The 23,317-nt window shown below is 39.0% G+C and overlaps 1 protein-coding gene across 6 annotated transcripts in view; it reads right to left on the bottom strand.

Annotated features, from left to right (window-relative positions):
* Nucleotides 1-3,828: 3,828 nt before the first annotated feature.
* Nucleotides 3,829-23,317, bottom strand: part of epha7 (eph receptor A7) — a 206,326-nt gene continuing 186,837 nt past the window's right edge. For all 6 annotated transcript variants that reach the window (XM_017302237.2, XM_017302238.2, XM_008398595.3 and 3 more), the window contains 3 exons: nucleotides 14,887-15,080; nucleotides 14,089-14,244; nucleotides 3,829-8,993 (listed from right to left, as the gene is read on the bottom strand). In XM_017302237.2, the coding sequence (XP_017157726.2) occupies nucleotides 8,879-8,993; nucleotides 14,089-14,244; nucleotides 14,887-15,080 (465 nt within the window). In that variant the 3' untranslated portion in view covers nucleotides 3,829-8,878. The remainder of the gene's footprint in view (nucleotides 8,994-14,088; nucleotides 14,245-14,886; nucleotides 15,081-23,317) is intronic.

Genomic DNA, 23,317 nt, shown 5'->3' with positions numbered 1-23,317 from the left:
ACAAACCATAGAAGGAAATGACACAAAAACCTCTGTAGGAGACACTGAGTGCAACTTACTTCCTTCTTCACGGAATGTAAACTAAAATGGAGTGGCATCAAATTTTTGCAGTTGTATGATTTCTCTTTTGACTTTGGCTAAAGACGACAAGACATTCCCACTGCTACACTCTTGTGTTTGTTTTGGTTGTTTGCCCAGAATGCCTTGCACCATCATGAAGTTCCTGTTTTTGGAGCGGTCTGTGGTTTGCTTGCGTTCACATATTCATTCGAATTGCACCAGAGTTTATTTCCAACCAAACCGAAACCTACAATTTTATGCAGACCAGTGTTCATGTTTTTGGTCTGCATCAGATTTTGATTCCACATTCACACTTCCCCAAGTGAAATTGACTTTCTAGACAAATAGCCTAGAGTTTGATTAAAGTGAACTAATCAGAGCTGGTGTGGATGCACCCTTGGAGACACCAAATATCCAACAGTCGTGCTTTTGAACCTTGGGAGGAAGCAAGTACCTGGAGAGAACCCACGCCAGCCTGTATTCCTAGATACTAATGGAAAATGTATTGGAAAGAAGATACATAGCAGAAACACGTACACAAACAACAAGAAAGACAAAGCCTTGAAGGGACCTTAAAAGTAATCTGTGTACTACAAGAAGCCACAAACATATCAAGGACCTGGCCTGCAACGGTCACCTTTCCTGAAGTAAACCACTCTGGAAAAAAGGCAATATCAGAAATATCTTAGTAGGTCTAAGAAGAAGGAGGACTTGAGTCTGGTGGAAGAGTGGAGAAGCACAAAATCTTCTTTGCTTGAGGCCATTCAGTGATGATCTGTAGTGTCATGCCACCTGCTGGTGTTGGTCCACTGGGCTTTATCAAGTTTAAACTCAGCACAGACATTTATCAGGAAATGTTCATTTCATGCCTTTCTGCTGACAAGCTTTATGAAGAAAATTTCATTTTCCAGCAGGACATGGTACCTACTCACACTGCCAGAAGTCCTACTACCTGGTTTAATAGCTGTGGTAGCACTGGGCTTTCTTCACCCAAAGCCCTTAGATAAAGTGAGGGTTGTTGCCATGAGGAAGATGAGAGACACCAGAGTGAACAGTGCTGAAACCTTTCAAGCATTGTCTCCATTAAAGCTCAGCAGAACCACAGGCTGATCCCCTCCACGCCATGCCACAGTAATTTATTTAGAAAGTCCCTCCACTGGGTGCATCTACTGTAAAATAAATGGACATACTGCTCAGGAGTTGGACATTTCTATAAATAAATGTAATCATCAAAACAAACGAACATGTTGATTATGCTGTAATTTAGCTGTAGCTGTGGAGACGTCCCACTGTGTGGAAATGAGCAGCTTTTTTTCCAAACTGTCAGGATGATTTTACTCTGCTTCGGTAACCCTGAGGAGGCCACTGATGGTGCTCAACACACAGGTGGACGTTTGCTGCATTGTGTGGGGCATGAACATTATGCAGAAAAATCACATTACAAAAAAAATGCTCTCCATTCTATTCATATTTTATGTTTATAATTGAAATTTGAAGATTGGATCCATCACCTTTTTTGGATGAAGCCTCTGATCTGAACTTCAGATCAGAGGCTTCAGCGAACAATAGATCAGTCGAGGGTTCACACACTTCACTCACATCTTCTGCCAAATATTGGCTGAGATTTATTTATTTTTTCTCAAGGACATTCAGATGCTTCCCCCCTCTGCATGTTGCGTTCAGGGCTTTCAGCTGCCAAACCGCTGCAACATACCCAGCTTTCAGCTCATCGCTCTTTGGATGTCTCTTTGTAGGAGAAAAAAAATGGTATTTCATGCTGGTCAAAATCAACTTTATATTGTGCCTTTCATATAAATACACTTTAGAAATAAATGTTCTGCTTTTCAAAATGATTTTCAAAAATGGCACTCAAAGCTCAATTTTTTATGTTTTGCTGTTATGGGTACTCCCCTCTGCCTTTCTCCTTAGTATTTTAAATAACATTGATAATTTTGGAATTTTTATCAACACAAAAGCTACAGCATGATCTGTGAATAACTCCTGAAGTTTTCTAACAGAAGAAACTGTGCGAAGGAGCAAACTGGTGAAGAAAGTGAATCATGTATGAGGAAGATAGAGCTTCAATGAAATGCTAAAATTACAAATTCATCTTCAGATGAAGATATGAAGATTGAGATATTTACTATATTTACTCCATTTTAAAAAATCTTGTTACTCCTGCAAATGATCAAAACACTAAAGCTGGGGTAGATTGTGCAGTTAATGAAAAAACAAAATCTCATGAAACTTGAGCCTTGGCTTCACATAGACAGCTGAGCAGACTTGGAAGCAGCATAGAGAGCCACTAATGGACACCCCACAAAATATACTGGAACTGTGATCAAATGAAATCCTTTTAATCTCTGCTGAGGAATTGACGTTTATGGCTGATTTAAATGGAGGGAGTTTATAGGATGGCCAGAAGAGATCTTACTGTCTCATCAAGTAAGCAGGAAAAGACAACTCAACAGTTCAGTACAACCCCCCCACCCACCCCCCCTCCACCCCTCTCCCTCCCGATCCCCCAAAGTAACAGACTCTTATCGGAAAGGGGTCCACACCATCATGACGGACATCAAAACAACCAATTGGCTCCTGTAAAGTTAGAGGAAAAACAGACAGTATCCTAAAGTCACTTTTATTCAGTTGATTTCATGGTATAATTGGCCATGGGGTGCTGATCGGCAAACAATGTTTGTCATTTTTTTTTCATTAGCAAAGAAGACGATCATGGATAACAGTCGTTAATCTTAAGGGCAGGCAGCCCCCCAGGTGTGCAGCCAAGACTTTTTACAAGGTAAGAAGATTAAGGTTCATATACTGCACTTCATAATCTTTAGTAACCATGGAGAAAATGCCGCACTGTCATATATTCTTCTTCTACAACAAGAAGTTGTAGAATAGAATCACAGTAAATATCCAATAATCAAAGTGATTTTAGGCTCCGCCAATTAACGTGGGCCCAATCTCACAGACTTTACTAAATCTATTTTTAAATAATGTAAGTGATGCACATGGTTTTAGTAGGAAAGGGGGACTGGGGTCTTTATCAGATTCTGCCTATGTCCCCATATTACCATGGGACAGCCCTGCATGAAGAGCTAGACCTGCTCCACCTGCTGCGCATCTCTCTGCTGGATGTTCACCTCCAGCCCAGATCCCATCAGCAGCGGTGCAAATTCGCCTGGTAGTTTAGGTTAAAGTGAAGCAAAGAAAAGACAATGAGCAGATGATACCAGGGCTTTCAGGTGAGCCGCAGTGACTGGGAATTTAGTCCAGCACTGGGGCAGAATGATAGAATAAAGCCCAGAGTGCTAACAACATGGAGACTGAGGCACTGAGAATCAGTTCAGTCATTATTAGACTGAGGGCAGCCAGACTCATTTATTTTGCAAAGCTGTTAATTTTAGCTAAATATTCTTGTTGAGGGGCACAAGATTAAATAAGACAAAACTCAAAAAAGGGCACTTGGGGCATCAACGACAAAAGGGGCAGGAGCTCTGGCCTCTCAGCTCTCTCCCTCTGTAAGGCCTGACTGGACCCCCAGAAGGCATTCTGCTTCTCATAAAAACGGGTGAGGTTTGCTGAATGGTGGGGTACAGAATGCCCTGGGGAATCCCCAGGATCATAGAACTTCTCAAATAATTAAAATATAAGAAAAAAACATTTGATCTTAAAGTTCAATAAGAAAAATGAGACGACGAAAGAAAATAAACACAAAACCGTCTAATTACATATTTATAAATGAATCACAAAGGACACAAGGCATTTCTGTAGAGAATGTATTATATTTCCAAAAATATATGTACAGTCTATTACAAAGATTACAAAGCAAAAAGAATTGTCTATGTAACAAGAAAGTATCTAATTTAAATCATCTCACATTTCCGCTGTTAGGGAAAATACTTTTTGACCAGTGAATATTCTCAATACTTTCATCACAAAAAAATAAATATAAATCAAAATTTGCATCACTGTACAAGAAACTGAAGGCAACATGAAAACAAAGTCTAGATTAAAAATGAACATCCTATCAGCTGTCTTTGGTCCTAAATGGAAAACAAAATATGTTCAACTGAAATCTTGTGAATGACAATAATTCATCTGTGATATACAAAAATATAGTGCATTTTCCATGTAATCAGAGCTCTCTACTAAGTAAAAGCCGTAAAAAAAACCCCAATATAAATAAAATGTACACCTTTTACAGTTCAAACGTAGTCAAAGATCCCCTCAGAGCTCTGCTCTTTCTGACACAATCGACAGTGTGGCTGTCTTTGGAATTATCCACTTCCTCCCCAAAAAGGTAATGTCCAGCTGCTTGACATCTTGATTTGAAAAAATAAGTTTATACTCTGTCATTTCTGATTTCAACCACTACTCCATTACCTGTGAGTTTCAGCTGGTTTTTGTCTTTTTGTACATTATACTTAAAAAAAGTGCTGAAATAACCTTTTTCACATCAAAACCTTTTTATCCAGAGCTAAGTGACCTGAATTACTGCATGCCAATAAAATAAGCAGAAACTGGTTTGTAAAAGTTGCAGGTGATTCGTTCACTGAATCAGTTGTAACCTGGTGGTAATCTCAATTTGGCTTCAACTGCTGCCTCCCAAGCCCAGAAAAGAAGAACAAAGGCTTTCCACCAATGGGAGTGAGGCATCTTAGAGTCAGGTTAGAAAATCACACCATGAAGTAAAGAGCTGGGTGAGAGAAAGGGGCTGTCGTCTGTAAACTGGGGAGTTTTGTGCTGACTGAATGACTTCATGCTGTATTCAATTCAAAGGCCTGGCCGAAACCCAACTGCTGAGCTCTGCTGTATAGATGAAAGAAGGGAGTGTGTGACAAGGAGTTCTGGTCAGGGCTAATTCCTGGTGTCTCTTCACCAAGGGTGAAGCCCACAGTGAAAAAAACCTACTAAACCTACTATAAGTCAGCAACTGCTGTCTATCTTGAAGTAGAAAAAAAAGAATCAGATGCATATCTTATTCCATGTTCATTTTAAAAATAAACTGGGTCAGTTTATTTCAGTTAGTCAAATGTGTGTGCTTAAAAAATAACTTTCACACAAAATCAACTTTTAATACAAATGAAAACAAAGTATTGTGTTAAAAATGACAATCAGCTAATTTCAAACATCAGAAACTAATCACCTACTGAAAGCATCAGAAAGAAAGAATTTAAGGAGATTGAATCTGAATGTGTTTTGTTGCATTTACATTTGATCTATTTGTTCAATTTGCATGTAGTGGCTGATACTGCTGCGTATTACTTTTACCATTAAACCAGAGTGGGCAAAACACAAAGGGCCAGACTCCATCCTCAGTAGCAAATTCTTAGTTAGCATGTTTGGAAAGGCTGGACTGCTGCGTGATGAAGAGGACAGAACAAGGTCAATAGCAAATTTGCCTTAAGATGAAAGTGACATTGAGAGTGACAACAAAGAAAGACTGAGGAAATCTGTATGAGGATGTCACTGAAGAAGATGACTTTAGTGGCTTTAATGTACAGGAGGAAGATGAAGATAGCACTCAATGATCATATCACATGCACGTTTGGGAAAAAGCCTTTACCTGCTTGTATTACTGGTAGATAATTCAATAAAAGTAAAAAAATTAATAAAATAAAAATAAAAAATTTGATTCTTTCATGTCAATTGATCTTAAAATGCTCAATGAGAAGGATAGCACTGATCATGCTGCAAACCATTTTTTCCATTTCTTGTGTTTAGGAACTGGGTCCATCTCCCATTTTCCTGCATCAGGAAGATGTGAATGAAGCACAGAAATGCCACAGAGCTTGGACAGCTTGTAAGACTCAAGCTTCTGTTTCACTAAAAATCTAGTTTCTCTATGTCAGGGGTCCCCAAACTTTTTCCTGTGAGGGCCACATAACTTTTCCCTTCTCTGCTGGGGGCCGGAGTCAGTTTGTAACAGAAAAAGTGTGACGATTGAAGGAGTGCCTAGATGTAAAAATGTATTGTTTTCCAGAAAGCACAACCAAATAACATTCTCTGGGTTCTTCATAGAAGAAATCCAGGAAATACCACTATTTATTAAATAAATACCGTATTTTCCAGACTATAGGCCACAACCCCTTAAGTTTTTTTAAAAAAAAAAAAACAGTAAACACACATACAGTATAAGCCACAGATTTCTCTGTCGCTCCAGGTTTTCCACAGCGATGGGTTATGACCCAAAGTTTGAGTCATAACTGATCAATTGAATATCACATTTATTATGGATGAAAAAGAAAAAGTTGCCAAGTTTAGATTTAACTGAACTGATTACAGTAGTTTCCAAACAGTAACTAACAGTAAAAGTGCTGATCCTTCGTGTTGCTACTAGCATGTGCTAAATGAAAATAGGCGCCTTCTTCTTCTTCTTCTTCTTTAGATTTCAACAGCAGCTTGCATCCATTATTGTTGCACTACTGCCATCTACTGGATCCTAATATCTATACCTCAAATTCTCATAATGATCCCAGTATTATTTAAAAAAACGAAAAATCTTCTTTTTCCCCTCAATGCTATTTAACTGATCAACAACATTCTCAAATTTCAATTCCCTATTAAAACCTAATTCAGTTTTAATGGCCGCTTTCTTCTTTTATTTCCAATTTTGACTTCCAATGATTCACTTCCTGCTAAAGAGCCCCCTGGTGGTTGAAGGAAAATCCACATATAAGCCACTTGGTTCAAAGCTCAAGAGAAAAGTAGCAGCTTATAGTCCGGAAAATATGGTATATGAAAACAAATCTAAATGCTTTCAGGTATTGTTCAGGGGGCCGGACCAAGGGCCGTAGTTTGGGGACCACTACTCTATGTCCTGGAGGTGAAACATTCAGGAATACATTAATACAATATTAGGTTATGGCAGCAGTGAAATAAATTGCAATGATTGCAAACCCCATATTATGACAGCTGAATAAATACATCTTTATATCAAAGAAAATTGCATTAAGCCACATTCAGTTAACAAGATTTTTTTTTTTCGTTTTTGAAGTAGCGACAGATGGCACCAAAGAGGTTGATCAGCCTTAAAACACATCGTTCACCCCCACATGCCTCTGCTTCTGCTCTGTTTTCCACACAAAGTCACACGGAAAGAAAGAGGAGCATATTTCAATGCATGTTCCGTCACATCCACGCCTTTGAGGGAAGAGCGGCGGAGACGCATAAATAAACAAGAGGAGCTGCGCAGCTGCCTGCGGAGCCAGGACGGAAGGATTTACCAGCAAGGCCTGCGTCTGACGAAGACTTCATCCTTTGGTCCTGGGTTTTTTTCAGACACCAACCCCGAAGGATCTCTTTGATTTCTGGGTGGTGCAATGTGTCGGAGGATGATGTTAGCATGGCTAATTTGCACCTTTTCAGAGTTTCAAATGGTGCCACTTTCATCTTTACGACAACTCAGCTTCACATTTCCATGCTGTGTTAGATTTTCATCAAATGTTTACCATATATCATAAAGGCAAAACACAACATGATTATTTCATTTGATGACTTGGCATGGCACGTTTCTGAGCGCGCTCCAAAGCATTTTAGGTCATAGAGGTACATTCTTTCTCCTTTCTGGGGCGACATATTCTTTCCAAAGGGTTTGTCAGCACACAGTAGCACACTTTTCATACATAGCACCATAAAGGATCTCTGTTGAAGACTGCTTCTCCCTGGTAATTATTGCTCTTTTAGTCAATCTCTTCCTGACGGAATCTGTCATTCCTGGTAATAGTCTGAGTTTGTGCACACCAGATCTAGTCACAGATAAGAAGACATCAAACCACAAGAAATAAAAAGTGACAAAAACCCTCTAAAGGAGCCACAGATAGCATTGCCATTAAAGTACCTAAAACATTGTAAATACTAAATCTAAATATGTTTTAAGGCAGTATGACATCTCCTCTGTTCCGGGATCCAACCTTAAACACCATCCAATTTGCAGGAGAAAACTATGTGCAAGATTTTAGGCAGAATGATCGCAGAACTACAGAGTGGTTGCAAATTGAATACAATCTTTGAACTGTGCTCGCAGATTTTCATCAGTTCTAAGACTTTGTGTCCTGTTGTGAATTCTATGACAAATAGATATTGCTACTCTGATATAAAAACCATGTGACTAGAGGAAAGGTTTGCCTTTATTGTGCAAACGTCTTCAAAGGTTTGAAGATTGCGACATACCCCATTTCCTGGGCTGCAAACAAGCATGTTGGGATGCAATAAGGATGTTAAAAACAAGTTAAAGGAAAGACAAAAACTGCAACCAGCTCAGTCCTGCACGACTCAGCACAAACAGTACCTTGAAATCTGCAACGCAAAGCTCCATCGGCATCTGGATAAGAGTTACCCTGTTGTCACATCCAAGGACAAGGAGGAAAACGAGACCTGTGGATGCCACAGTACTTCCTTGTGGCAAGCACACAGAAAATAAAGACTGTAGAAAAAGGAACCAAAGCAAGTTTTTTTTTATTTGTAAAGGAAATTCACATCTATGGTGTGCCCTTAATTTCATCATAAAACTCCTTTCCGACTCACCCCTTGATATGTGGTTGAGTTCTTAAGCGTGTCTACAAATAAGAAAGAAAAACAAGTTATCTCATACAGGTAGTTGATTTTTGTCGCTGCTTTTTGCCCTTTCCTCTCTTTAGTGCCCTTTGAAGAAACAGACCTCATTCCTTCGCTGAGGAACAAAGAAATGATTTCCCTCCAGAAGCAGTAGGAGTCAGACACAGCAGATATCCGTGTACTTTGACCAGGCGCTGCTCCAGATTAGTCCTGCCTTAGTGTTTTTACCCTGACAGAGGCGTCCCGTCGCAGCGTGTCACACCTGGACTCCTGTACCATGAAGGTGCAGCATCTGGGCTCTCATAGTCTGTATGCTGCTCATGATCTTTTTTTGGTGGCCCACTAGTGTGATTCCTAAGCTCATCACATCCCTGCAAGACAACACATCCATCACTGTACAAATGGAGCCAGTTATGGACTCAAACCTCTTTTCAATGAGCAGATTTTTACATTATACACAGCTGAGAAAATAAGTTCTCAGCATGTCAACTACTGAAAATTTCCACCAGAAGCTGGAAAGAATTCATGAAAACCAAACAGTCCATACATTATGTATGATGAAGTACAATTACACACTGAGCAGGTATACATGAAGAAAATAGGCCATAGAAAGTTAAATCCATCACCATTTATAAAGTAAGCAGTGCCAGTTAAAACCAGCTAGTTTAGTTTAAATTAGTTTCTCATTGTAAAGATATATCACACCAGAAACATCTCATGATGGGTGAAAACAAAGGGCTCTATCAGGACCTTGTACTATACGGAAAATGTTGTAAAAGTTTGCTGGATGATACAAGTTGTTGCAATAAGCCGTAATATTGTTGTTTTGAGACAATTTGCAAGAAACATAATGGTTATGGCACAATAATGCAAGAACACATTCTCAAAGATCAGTAAACATTAGTTTCGAATGAACATCTAACACTGGAACTGGAAGACAATTGAAATATCCAAAATAAAAAAATAAAACAAAAACAACGAAAAAATAAATTACAAATCTCTGTAAACAAAATTGCCCTTCAAAAGGAGAAAAAGAAATAAATGATGCAAATTGATCTCATTTTAATTGATCAGGCAATTGATTTATTGCTTATTATTGACAGGCCTGTTCAATACTTTTCCCCAATCTAGGTATATGTTTTATCTGAAGGCTCATCTGATCAAACCAATGGCACAAACAAGTTCTTTTGTCTTTTGTTGGGAAAAGCAATGACATTAATGGAGTGACCTGATTTAGCTCTAAAAATAGATGTACATGGGCAATCCAGTGTTTGCATGCTTATGAAGATGGCTTTTGATAAATGATACAAGACAAAAGCGTAACGGAAGGAGTCAGGGAACTGCCTCATGTTTAGAAGGGAATTTTTGCTGTATTCTTTTAGCCCTAAAATGAGAGAAGGCTTTAGATGAATTGTTTTTAAAAGACACTAGTTCTCTGTAGCATATGAAGTTAGAGCTCATGTATAGTGTTAAACTAATAAGCAGAGCAAACTAGCAGGCAGGGCAGGAAAATAACAGCTTCTGTGGATGTATAAATCCATGCTGATAAAAGAGATGTGAATGAAGCTGTTGTTGAAAAATGAGCTCAGCTCCTCTGGGTGGAACCGAAACACGCAGAACCCTTCTTGAGCATATAAACTCTGCATTGTGAAAATGGAAAAAATAACATTAGGATGACAAAGACAAGCATGTGAAAATCTGAATAAGACCTGTTATTACAATAGCTCTGGTAAGAAAACAGACAGCATAACAGAGGCATTCTCTGCAACCTAGTTTTAGGAAGTCATTTTTATCTACTGAAATTTTTATGCTATTATGATCCATCAAATATCTTTCTTCTGTTTCCATCAAAATGTTTAGCATGATACATGATACATCTGCAGCATATCCAAAAAGCCCAACGAAAATGCCTTTGGAACAATCCTGGAACATTTGGTTGATAGACTGAATTAATGCTTTGCGGTACTGACTCACTAATAACAACTTCATCTAATGCCATTCTATGCAGATGCTTGATTTGTTCACCTAATTTAGGACTGTTGCAATAAATCAATTTTTTGCATGATAAATTAAAATGAGGTTGTGTTCCACTTGCATGCTTGTTTGTTTTTGTCAAGTTTCTCTCATTTTCTAACAAAGAGACTGGATGAAAAATATCTTCAGCTTGCAGAAAAAGCATAACGGGCTCAACACACACGGCGACGCGGTTCTGTCCGTTACCCCTGGAACTTGTGCGATGAGGCGACAATCGCTTGTGCTTTTCTTGCTATTGACTGAAGAAATTTGTTCATGAGAAATGATATGAACAAAATAAAGTTTCAAAAAATGTTTAGCTTTTGCGACAGTAGTCGCCGAACATGACAGCTGCAGACTGTGATCACTTTGAATTCAGACTGAATGGCTGTGGTGAACCACTTAAAGCGTGTAGAATTTGTTGTAAAACAATAGCAACTAAACATGTTTCTGTCTCATGTTTCAAGTGTCTAAAATGTAGTCATCTGATTTAAGTTTCAAAAATAAAATAAACAGAAACACTACAATTCCATCTGACTGACAATCCATACTCACTTGTTTACTAGACAAGCAAATTACAAAAAGGACATCACAAAATTGTGCTCACTAAAACTCCTTTTGCACTTAAGACAATTTGCTTAATTATTAAAGAGATGCTAAAATCAGCATTTCAAAAACTGTTGCAAACGTTTGACACCCAGTAAAAAGTAGTAAGTTTACACTTTTTTCACAAACGTCCTGCCTGTTTAAGTATTGCCTGTCTTTCCTGTCTGAGCCCAATGATTATATTTTGAAGGTCAGGTTTGTTTACAAAGACTTTTAATCAATTTTATTTGTTTTTGATTTATTTATTTTGAATAATTAAAATGTCTTCTAGTTCTAGTGTTAAATGATCTTTAGCACTTTGAATGGCCTTGTTGCTGAAAATGTGCTATATAAATAAAATTACCTTACCTTTAGAAATTAGTATTGATCTTTGAGAGGGCATATCTGCATTATTATGCCATTAACATTGTATTAATTAATAATATTATGTTTCATCCCAATCATTTATGGGACAATATCTCGCCCAGCAAAGTCATGGTGACATTCCTAACCTCATTATTCTAAATGCTTGAAGTATTGTTAACCACATGGCAGTCCAACATTTTCTCTGATTAATTAGGTAGTTTTTATTATAATTAGGTAGTTTTTAATTTTTTATCACTAGGGGGCACTTATTAGAGGCATGTACTTTCATGCCAATATGGTCATGAGATCATCAGGAATTAGGAAAAAGGCATCTGTCATGACAAAAAAGACTATGCTGTGACTCTGTGGCACACTAAATTTCAAACCCTCCATACCAACATTAATGCATTATTCAACATAAGGGATTGATGATGCATTATTGATAAACTAAATCATTTCTAACTATTACAACATGTTTTAACGTTTTCAGCCATGCCCATATACATGGCTGAATGTATGAGAGCAGCTTTAGATCATGATGACGTCACACTTTACATTGTGACCATTGTAAAGTGGCGGTCACTTTACAATGATAAAGTGACCATTGTAACCATTGTGAAATATGATTTCAGCTATTTGCATGTTTGTTTCTTCATTTCCATGTGTCTCTGTATTTCAATCACCCATGGTAATGACTGCTACAGGATTTTCTTTGTTCAGTGGAATAAAAAAATAAATAAATAAATAAAAAAACTCCCACCCCAATCATGAGACTTTCTAGTTTATGGCAGAATTTCTCAGTTCTTTATGTAAGATTGGAACCAGCTGACTACTAGACCAGAGAGGCCTACCCAACTCTCCAGTCGTTTCACAGTCACTGAACACTTTGACCAGGGCAATCTTAGGGGGCGTTTACACGACAACGATCCAACAAAAACGGCACTTTTGTTCCGTTTTTGTTGGATCGTTTACACGATAACGTTCTGATTACGATCTGTGTTTACACAGTAACGGTGCACATCGAAAACGTGTAATGCTCTTGCTGCGCCTAGTTGGAGCTAAGTTCTTTGAAACTTTGAAAGTGCGCATGTGTTTAAAAAAAAGTTGTACTTGAAGGCATGTGGATTTCCGTGAGAGAACACGCATTGTGTGCGTCTGATTAGGGCGCATGCAGTTGGAAAAAGTGGGATAACTTTGCCGAAAAACCTTGTTTGAGCTTTCACGGTGTCTGTAGCGGCCCGGACTGGAAGCTGTTTATTGTTTTTACCTTGGAATGGCCAACAGTCTGTTATTCCTATATCAATTTGATAAAATAGGAGTTCCCGCACGTCCCATATCCGTGTCCTCTGTTACCTTTTTCAGCAGTTAAAACAGTTTTATCCGTCGCTAACAAGTCGTAACCTGTTTTTCCGAGCCACCTTCAAACGCAACATGAACGCTGAGACGCTTGCGCTGGGTGGCAGTGAGGCAGCGAAGGAGACCTGCTGCTGCTGCTGCGCAGGTGTGTTAGAATCATGGCAGCAAACCAGCAAAACGTAAATAACTTGGCACAGTTTTTCCCCCCGAACTAACCGACTGAGTTGAGTAAAGCTGTTGGATGCAGGGGATGATAGCTAAAAGATGACTGGCTAATATCAATACAGCATGTTAAGCTTGTTAACAAGTAGCCTGTAGGCTGCTGGTGTTGTTGTCTATGTTCAGCTACGTAGACTCATTTTGCCCCCCAAAATAAGTCGGTGCCCCTCCTGTTAAACTCGTCTGGAGCCGGGCTGGTCCTGGTCCGTAGTTCTCTAGATAAGAGCGCTGAACAAGCAGCCTGTATTTTGCCACCTGGGCGGTGCGGCGGTGAAGAGACGCTGACGGAACCGTATCTGATGGGGAAACAGTAACACCAGCATTGTGAGTAGTTTCTTCTTCTTCTGTGGATTGTAGGAAGCAGCTATGTTTTGCGTCATACTATGCATGAGCTGGTCTGGAACCCGTTTTCAATCTGTGCCGTTGTTAGAGAAAACATTCGGTGGTTTCGTGTAAATGCACACTACAAACGCAACAAAACTCTTCCGTTTTCCCCCAAAATCGTTGTCGTGTAAACGGGGCCTTAGTACTCTGGTAACCATGGAAACCAGACTGGTTATAGTTAGGCAGATATTTAACTGTTGAAACAGCTTTTTCAATATGTTTTTCTGATGAATGGGAGGTTGGACATCAGCCTGTAATTCTGATGTAGTGATGTGTCCAGATTGTTCTTTTTTGTCAGTGGTTTGAACACCTGAGTTTACAATATGAATCAGATCAGACACAATGACAGACAGGACTTTCTTCAGGAAAGTTGTGGGAATCATATCAAGACAGCAGAAACTTGAGCTTAATTGATTTATAATTTCTTCTAGGCTTTTATACTTAAGTAGTTAAGTAGTTGAATTGAAATTCTCACTATATATATGGAGATGAAAAATAGTGAAGTGTTTTAATGCCTTTTCACGATGCTTCATATCTACTTACTCTATTGACATCCTGGCTACAGACTCCAAGGAACTGTAGCCGGCTGCAGTGAAGTTGTCTCTGTATCGCTCCATCTTGATGGCTTCCAGCCACTCTCCTACTGAGCGAAAAGTGGTGAAGTCTGGTGTGCTCTGATCTAAGAGGGGGCTAATTGGTCTGCAAGATGAGCACAGAGAGACGTTTATGTCTAATGTGGAAAGGAAGTGTTCCGCTGACATCATAATCAAGCAGGAGGTGAAACAAAGCAGCAACCAACGGCATCCAGCAGGGCAGTAAATTGGGAAAAGCAGGGAAAAAATGTGTTGCATGGAGGCTTCGATCCAAATAAAACTCATAAGTAGATGAACAATGTCAGCTTCTACTTTAAAAAAAGATTTTTATCATTATCTTTTCAATTTAAATAGACTGGGGAATACATCTCCTGCAGTATCCATATAATAAAAGGCTTTTTAACCAGTTGTAACCTCTAATTTCACCTTAGCAGTCTGATTGCAAATAGAATTCATCTGACCAGGAATTATTTTCTGTTAGAGTGAGGGCTGGCACTCCCACTGCTCTCCAAAGTACTAGGAACTCATTATAGAGATTGATTTAAAAGCCCTCTTATTGACCATAAAGCCATATAGAGGCTGCTATTCCAATCGATTCTCCAGGAATTATTTTCTGTCTTTGAACAAGAGAGGCTAAATCATCCATGGGACACTTTAGATCATCTATTAGTGCACTGAAATAAAAGTAGAAATTCTTTATTGCAGGGGATCACCTTTAAAAGGAGTTATTTAAGGTTCTATTCCTTACCTTGTACATGTGCCCACTGGGGTTTTCAAGGTGTTAGGGTTGCGGATCATTTTATCCAAGATGCCAACAATCTGATCAAACTTTGGACGCTCGGCTCTGTCTTTCTGCCAGCAGTCCAGCATTAGCTGGTGCAAGCCTGGAGGGCAGTCCATGGGCGCTGGGAGTCGGTAGCCTTCATCTATTGCCTTTATGACCTTAGGAGCAAACAAAACAGGACTGTGAGCATTTCATGTCTATACTAACCCTGGAATATATATATGTGATTTTCACATGAAAGTCAGGAAAACCTCAGGGAATTATTCTGATATGGAATTTTTATCATCACTGTACAAATCCTCCAAACCCATTAAACACACAAGATTAGCATCAACACATACTGTACATACGTTGTAATTTAACTCATGACCCTTCCAATCACAGCTTAATAAATGCAGTGCCTATAATTAATATGTGTCAGGAGATAAATACCAGTTTAATAGATTCACAGTAGAATTTCTGTTAAAACAAACACAAAGCAGGGCATATCTATGAATTCTCAGAGCAATGTCCCAAGGTTTTCAAAATGTTTTAGAACTAAGAATCCAAAAACTGTAAGTACAAATTTATATTCACCCCCATAATTTGGATATGCCTAATATAAATTGGTCATAGAAATAAAACTAGGTTAACCAATTGCCTGAAGGCTAACTAGAAAACTAGAATTTTTCTGTGTGTAAATAAGGTGCAGTCACACCAGGCCTGTTTAGTCTGTTTTACATGAACTCTAGTTCCTTTTCCTAGAAAGTCTGGTTTGTTTGGGAAGGTGTGAATGTGCAATCAACCTCTGATGAGGTTAAAAAGACAACTTAGCTCTCAGTTTAATTTAAATGAACTCTGGTGTGGTTAGAATACATGTGAATGCCAAGTAGAACAGAGACCACTCCAAAAACAGGAAGAGGACTACAGTATAGGCATTCTAGGTAAATACAGAAAAACAAACATGTGAGTCCAATGCTAGCAGGAGAAATGACTTGTGGCTTTTTGCCAAAGACTAAAGAAAAATTCTACAACCGCTAAAATCTTACACCACTCCATTTTTGTTTACATTTCATGAAGAAGGAAGTTGTGCTCACAGTGTCTTCTTCAGAGGTTTCTGCATCGTTTATTTCAGTGGTTCTTGATGCAGCACCACCACAGGTGAGAGGGGGAACAGGTGGCTCAAAGATTTTAGTCCATTTGATACAGTGCAATGAACACAGTGCACCCACACCAGCTGAAAAATGTTGCAGTTTTGGTCTCTAAAATTGCAGTAGCCAGTAATAATAGTAAATAGTATTAATGGTCCTACACAAAGAAGCAAAAGGAAAACAAGAAAAGGCCCAGTCCAAGACAAAAAAATAAATCAAACTTTATCACCATATTTAGTCTATTTATCAGTGAAGGCCATTTTGTCTACTATATTCCAATGTAAATTAATAAAGCCCAGTTAAGTAATACCCTTTAATATTTTAAAAAGGTACAGTCCGATTCAGTACATTTAGTTTTTTTTTTTAGTTTTTCTTATACAGCTCCAATTACCAGCACAAGATAAATGACATATATATATATATATATATTTTTTTTTTTTTTTTCGAGAGGGACCTGGTCAGAAGTCTGCAATACACAGCAACCTGGTTACAAAATAAAACTAATATAATGAATCTATGTATAATATGAACTTTATTTTGCAAATTAATTAGTTGAAAATTAGTCTGATGACTTTGTAGCTATTCAGATTAAACACAATGTTTTTCCATCTTGTTGTTGCCTGTCCAGCAGTGGAGGCAACAGAATATTGAACAAGGACACTGAAAATTTACACACCAAAGGATTAAACTCTGGGGGCTCCGACGACTATCTCTTGCCCAAACCACCATCAGAACCATGGTCAGGGAAAATGATCAGGGGTTAGTCTGTGATACGGTCACATGACTGTCCCCATCATTTAAGATGGTGCTGTACCAAGATACACTGTCAGGTGGAGCATGAAATGAGGCAGAAAGGGCTTCCTGTAGTGGGCAAAGCTTTTGGTTAATCTAAGACACCCTGAAATACTGCTGCCTTGTTTCAGGGTGTAAACATGTGTGGTATGTTGGTACGGATTCACCTTTAAGATGAGTGGTGGGCGGCACCAACGTAGCCTTTAAAGCCAGGGGTGTGGGGTGTGCGCTCACATACAATTGTTTTGAGCAATGGAGACGGCGTTGTGGGAGCTTCTGTGATCCTGTCCTTCCTCAAGCATCAAATAATGGTCTTCAGGATTGTGGTTGACAATTCAGCTTCCCTTAGAAGCTGAATTGTCCTGGGGCCAAGATCTCAGGTGGCATTGCTGGTTGAAATATTTAAAATGTAATAGTAGACCGTGTGGCTATTGCCACACATGCATGCTTCTTATCTTAGAATGATGGAGTTAATCTATCATGTTTAATAAACACATACATTTTCTGTGTGTGCAGTATTTAAGAACATTTGGAATGGGACACATCAAGAAAAGAATAAGTCCTGAAGCAAGAGGCAAAGAGCATTTCATTACATATTCCAAACCTCATAAAGCACTTGGAAATTTTTCCTTTGTTAATGTAATTATGCTTGTACTGTCACCTCGCAGTTTCTGCACCTCATTATTATTCAGTCAAGGAAATGAGCAACACCATATAATGAATAAAAAAACTTTGATTTTATGGTTAAGACAGCTTATAAAAAATATTCTACTCAGGCATTTTTCCAACATCAGAAATGTTCCTTTTCCCGCAACTGACCCTGAAAATGTTACGGAGTCCATGCTTTTATTCTCAAAGTCTCCTCTGACAGAGCACAGTTGGAAAACAGTTTATTGAGCAGAAAACAGCAACAAGGCTCCAAAGCAACTCTTAGGGAGGTGGAATCATGTTACAAAAATCCCTGTTGTTCTTTACTGACTCACTAAGAGCTTCAGACACTTTGGAGTATTCTGCCACCGCACAAGTAAACAGATGGGTTTTGTGATCTGAAGATAGTTTGGTGTGAAATATTCTAATCCACCCTAGAACTAAAGCAAAAAACCTGGTAAAGATTCTGGACGGTAAGAGTGTCGTCATACACGGTTTCATGTACCAACGACTGAGACGCCACGCAGAGAGGAAGCCTAAAAGCAACATACAATGCCAGATTACAATTTGTAAATTTACTCAGAGACAAAGACCTTCTTTCAGAATAACGCCTGTGATTTGATAGAAGTAAACTTGAAGTGTTTGAACAATGACTATTGAGGAAAATATCATGCTATAGAAATGTTTATGAACTTCTGAATTTGAGGAAAGTTTTAATATTTTGGTATTTATCAAATAGAAATAATTTTTATAATTCTGTTTTTTTGTTTGTTTTATTGGCTTTAGTGGCCTGTGGGTAATGAGAGAAAGGGAAGACATGCAGCAAGGGTCACTAGTCTGGGAATAGAACCTGCGACAGCCACGTCAAGGGCTAAGGCCTCCAAATGTAGATTGTGCTTAACCCCTGCACCACCACAGCACACCCTAATTTTTGTAATTCTAAGTCCTGACCTGACAGAAAACATTTATTCTGACCAGTCCTATCTGTCTCAAACTCTATGTATTTCTTACATCATCTATTGAAATATAAATATATAAAATAGAGTTTAAGTTTGTGAATTCGATTACTGAAATAAACCTTTTGCAAATGTATCCCAACTTATTTAGAGACATGTATTTTATGCTGTTAGCACAGTGTATGTAGCAGACACTAGCTGTTATATGGCAGAGGCTTTTGACATGTTTGTGCATCTATTCATCAGATATTCTCATCAGAACCGTTTTCAGGGAGAATGAAGGAAAAAGGTGCCAATGAGCAGAAAGCATAGAGGGAGTATCCAAACAATGTTGTTCTTGAATCCCCACAGGATGTTTGCCGACATCTTTGTAAAGCACAAAAAAACAAATTCTGACATTGATGCCTGTCAAATAGTAGAGCCATCTTGTTTAGCATTTCTAACAACCGAATCAGCAGTCTCCTGCTGGGGAATGCTGGAGAATCTTAATCATGCTCAGCTATGGTGCTGTGGGTGCTAAACACTGGAAGCTGTACAGGAAAGGCCAGACTCACTTTCGCTCCACAATCAATCAAAATGTGTCAAGTGTCCGAGAGTGAAGAACAGCTTCAAGTGGTCTGGAGCGGTTGGACTCTCTCGGCAGGAGTTGGCAGGGAAGAAGGCAACAGCACTCACAGAGCTGCTGGTGAGTCAATCATTATGGCAATTTGTGACTTCTGCAGAAGGAAGTTTTGTTCTGAAGGAAGTAAATGTGCTCTACAGTAGGAAAAGAATGATAAAAAAGAAAATAATAAATCATGATATTCTGTCTTTTAAATTAAGTTGTGTTGTTTTACATCCCTGCATGGAGCCCTGAAGCCTCACAGTATTGAGTTTTACCGGGTCAGCAGAAAGACGGGAGACGGTTCTGGCAACTTTACAGTCTGTACTGAATGCATTCCTAAGCCTTTTACTTATTTGGATTTCTTGCAGTACTGGGAGCAGGGAAGTGAAGTCTTTTCTTTTACTCAATTGTGGTTTTGGTTTTCTTTTAACTTGTTTTAAAACCACAGTAATAATTTTGTGTTTTATTACTTTTGGGGATGCAGCGACAATCTGATGTTGCTGACACAAGTTCAGGGTTTGTTCATGTGAAGTATTTGGTGAAGCCTTTTTTGTCTCACATCCATCCATCCATCCATCCATCCATCCATCCATCCATCCATCCATCCATCCATCCATCCATCCATCCATCCATCCATCCATCCATCCATCCATCCATCCATCCATCCATCCATCCATCCATCCATCCATCCATCCATCCATCCATCCATCCATCCATCCATCCATCCATCCATCCATCCATCCATCCATCCATCCATCCATCACCTTACACTCTTCAGGAGGGGTGCTGGTGCCTTTCTCCAGCGAGACATTTCGGGCGAGAGGGAGGCGGGGTCGCACTGAACAGGTCGCCAGTTCATTGCAGGGCAACACGTCTCAAATACATAAAAATGCAATATAGCTAATAACCCTTAACAAGTTTTGAGAAACATAGAAAGAAATGATTTTGGAAACATTTCACCAAATTTAGTTTTATTTTTCTTGCTGTGGCAGGAGTTTAGAAAGTAACTCAAATATTGTTCAGATTTTCTGCTAATGTTTCTAGTCTTCATGTGAAATGCGAAGATTATTTTATTTTAAAGAACTTAAACAGCTTAGAAAAGTTTACTTCTTTAGCTTCTAAAAATTATTTAATAACTTTATTCTAGTATGGTTATTTCATAATCACAGGTGAAGGTGAAATTCCTCTTATGTGTATCTGCCTTCTGTTTCTATAAGCCATGGTCAATAGAAATATCACAACACAATGTTTATTTTTGTTCCTGTGGGATAAATTATGTTGGAAAGGTGTTTTGCTTTGGTAGCTAATTGTAACCAGTTGCATTTTTCAAGTTTCTGATTTCCAGTTTCAATTAACATTCCATTCATCTCCAAGGTGTCCAGCCATAGCTGTTGAACTGTTTGCATCCAATCAGATGTAGCTTACCTGGTGGTTATGTAGCTGCCTTAACCCCTTGCTTGTTGCGTTACTTATAAGTTATTAGCAATAAATACAACATTATTTGTGTTTCTGCTGCAAAACTGATTCTTAAATCAGACTATTCTATCTTTCATAATGGCACAGTAGTTTGTGTGTTATGTTGTAAATGTGCCCTTATTGGACAGTTTCTTAATAGATTATTCAGATTTATTAGGCTGTTGTGTCCTGAATGCATTAAGGAGCGTTGTCATAGACCAGCAGCAATAATAGAGTTATTTTGCTGGAAGAATACATTATTAGAATACGTTATATAAGCTGCACACAGACTACTTTTCATTGTGTCAAAGTGTCACTCTGTCAGTGTTGTCCCATGAAAAGATATACTTAAATATCTGCAGAAATGTGAGGAGGTGTACTCACTTTTGTGATACACTGTACATTTAATCACTGAGGGACAGCAGAGGATATTTCTTCTCTTCTATTCCCATTCAGGGTTAATTGAGCAAAACTCCAACTGTGTATGGTGAGAAAGTGGTTCCAGTATAATCCTGGGTATGCGTAGAATATGAATTAGCAGGCTAAAACTGTACACACATGACACCTGAGTTGATCAAGCATGGTTTTTGCTTTAAGTGATGATGAGTAATGTAGTTATGCTTAATGACCATTAATAACTCAATAATAGAACACAACCTGTCTTCCCACTTAACTCAAGTATAAACTTACTGAGCTCACTTACTATTTAAAACGCAGCTCAAGGTTAAATTAAATTACATTTAATTAACTTACATTTTTTTAGCAAAACAAGTTGGACATGATCAGAGGCCTTCACTTCAGAGCATCTTCCCAGTATTTAAAAAATGAAGATTAATTAAAAGTGGAGCAGTTGATATTCTCACCTGTGTTAATGTGCATTTGTACTTTTAGAGAACCTTTTCATTTGTTGAATTGAGAATTGTTATTTAATTACATAACAATGCAGGCCCAGAAGTCATGGACACTTTTCACACAAAGCATTATGGGTCATATGAACAAGGCACATGCTAATAATTTGCAAGTGCTCCTGATGATAAACTTACTTTATCTCTCATGTAAACTGGCGTGGTTTATATGAGAGATACATTTGATTTATAAAATTTTATTATTATTATTAATAATAATAATAATAATAATAATAATAATAATAATAATAATAAGTGTGTGAAGCGGCCGGGATGAGGCTCAGTGCCTCCAAATCCGAGGCCATGGTCTTGAGCCGGAAAAGGGTAGAGTGCCTTCTCCGGGTCAGGGGGGTCGTCCTGCTTCAAGTGGAGGAGTTTAAGTATCTGGGGATCTTGTTCACGAATGAGGAAAGAAGGGAGCGGGAGATCGACAGATGGATTGGGGCAGCGTCTGCCGTGAAGCGGGCGCTGTACCGGTCCGTCATGGTGAAGAGAGAGCTGAGCCAAAAAGCGAAGCTCTCAATTTACCAGTCGATCTACGTTCCCACCCTCATCTATGGTCATGAGCTTTGGGTCATGACCGAAAGAACGAGATCACGGGTACAAGCGGCCGAAATGGCTTTCCTGCGCAGGGTGCCTGGACTCTCCTTTAGAGATAGGGTGAGAAGCTCGGTCATCCGGGAGGGACTCAGAGTAGAGCCGCTGCTCCTCCACGTCGAGAGGAGCCAGTTGAGGCTCGGGCATCTGGTCAGGATGCCTCCTGGACACCTCCCTGGTGAGGTGTTCCGGGCACGTCCCACCGGGAGGAGGCCTCGGGGAAGACCCAGGACATGCTGGAGGGACTATGTCTCTCGGCTGGCCTGGGAACGCCTTGGGATTCCCCCGGAGGAGCTGGAAGAAGTGGCTGGGGAGAGGGAAGTCTGGGCCTCCCTTCTGAAGCTGCTGCCCCCGCGACCCGACCCCGGATAAGCGGAAGAAAATGGATGGATGGATTAATGCCACACTATAAAGTTGCTTTGTCTGGATTATTGAAGATTTACTATCCTTGTAAACCAAATGCTCAAAGTAGCTGACATAGTTATGAAATATGATGTAAACGGTTCGGCAGTAGCACAGTCCTCAACTTTCCAACACACAGAGGTAATCAGACATTACACAACATGACTGTTTCAAAGTGTAGACCCAACACATATATATATATATATATATATATATATATATATATATATATATATATATATATATATATATATATATGGTTTACCCCAGTGTATTAGAAGCCTGGCGGTCCGCTATGCTTTACTAGCCCCACCGCCAGGCTAAGCGGCCTGGTGGTGGGCCAGGCCGCCGCCAGGGGCCTTTTAAAGATTTTAAAAATCTTTAAAATCTTGTTAAAGATTTTTTTTTAATTTTAAAAATAAAGATTTTTTAAAAAAATAAAGATTTAAAAAAAAAATCTTTATTTTTTTAAAATGCAGTGGTAAGGTTGTTTCTTTTGCTCTTAGCATTTCACTAGCAGAGCAGATTTATTCCTAAAGGATAGGTTTATAATATAGGTTTATAGTTTTTGCATTTAAACCCGACAGCGTGCGGACTAATCACACAGCTAACGCTTCTGCGCTTTGCCTCGCGCGCTGCCGCTGCTTTACCTCAGCGGGATCGCGCGCGTGCCTCCTTTCACTCAAACTGGACACAAGCTGACCTGTATGGATATTTACATAAACCTTCTGTGAGGAATTATGATCCTTTGGGGAACTCTAGGTAAGAGTTTAAAACTCGCAGCGTGAGCCCTGGTTGAACAGCAGGAATAAGTTGTAGCAAATTCAGAGGTACCGTTGTGGAGTGGTGAGAATGATTTATCTTTTTGAACGAACAATTATATGCGGCTTTTACATCTCAACACCA

This window comes from Poecilia reticulata, chromosome 21, assembly GCF_904066995.2.
Source record: "Poecilia reticulata chromosome 21, P_reticulata-male-v2, whole genome shotgun sequence".
Taxonomy (NCBI): Eukaryota; Metazoa; Chordata; class Actinopteri; order Cyprinodontiformes; family Poeciliidae; genus Poecilia; species Poecilia reticulata.
The sequence above is the reverse complement of the archived record's forward strand: the minus strand, read 5'-3'. Positions and strand labels throughout refer to the sequence as shown.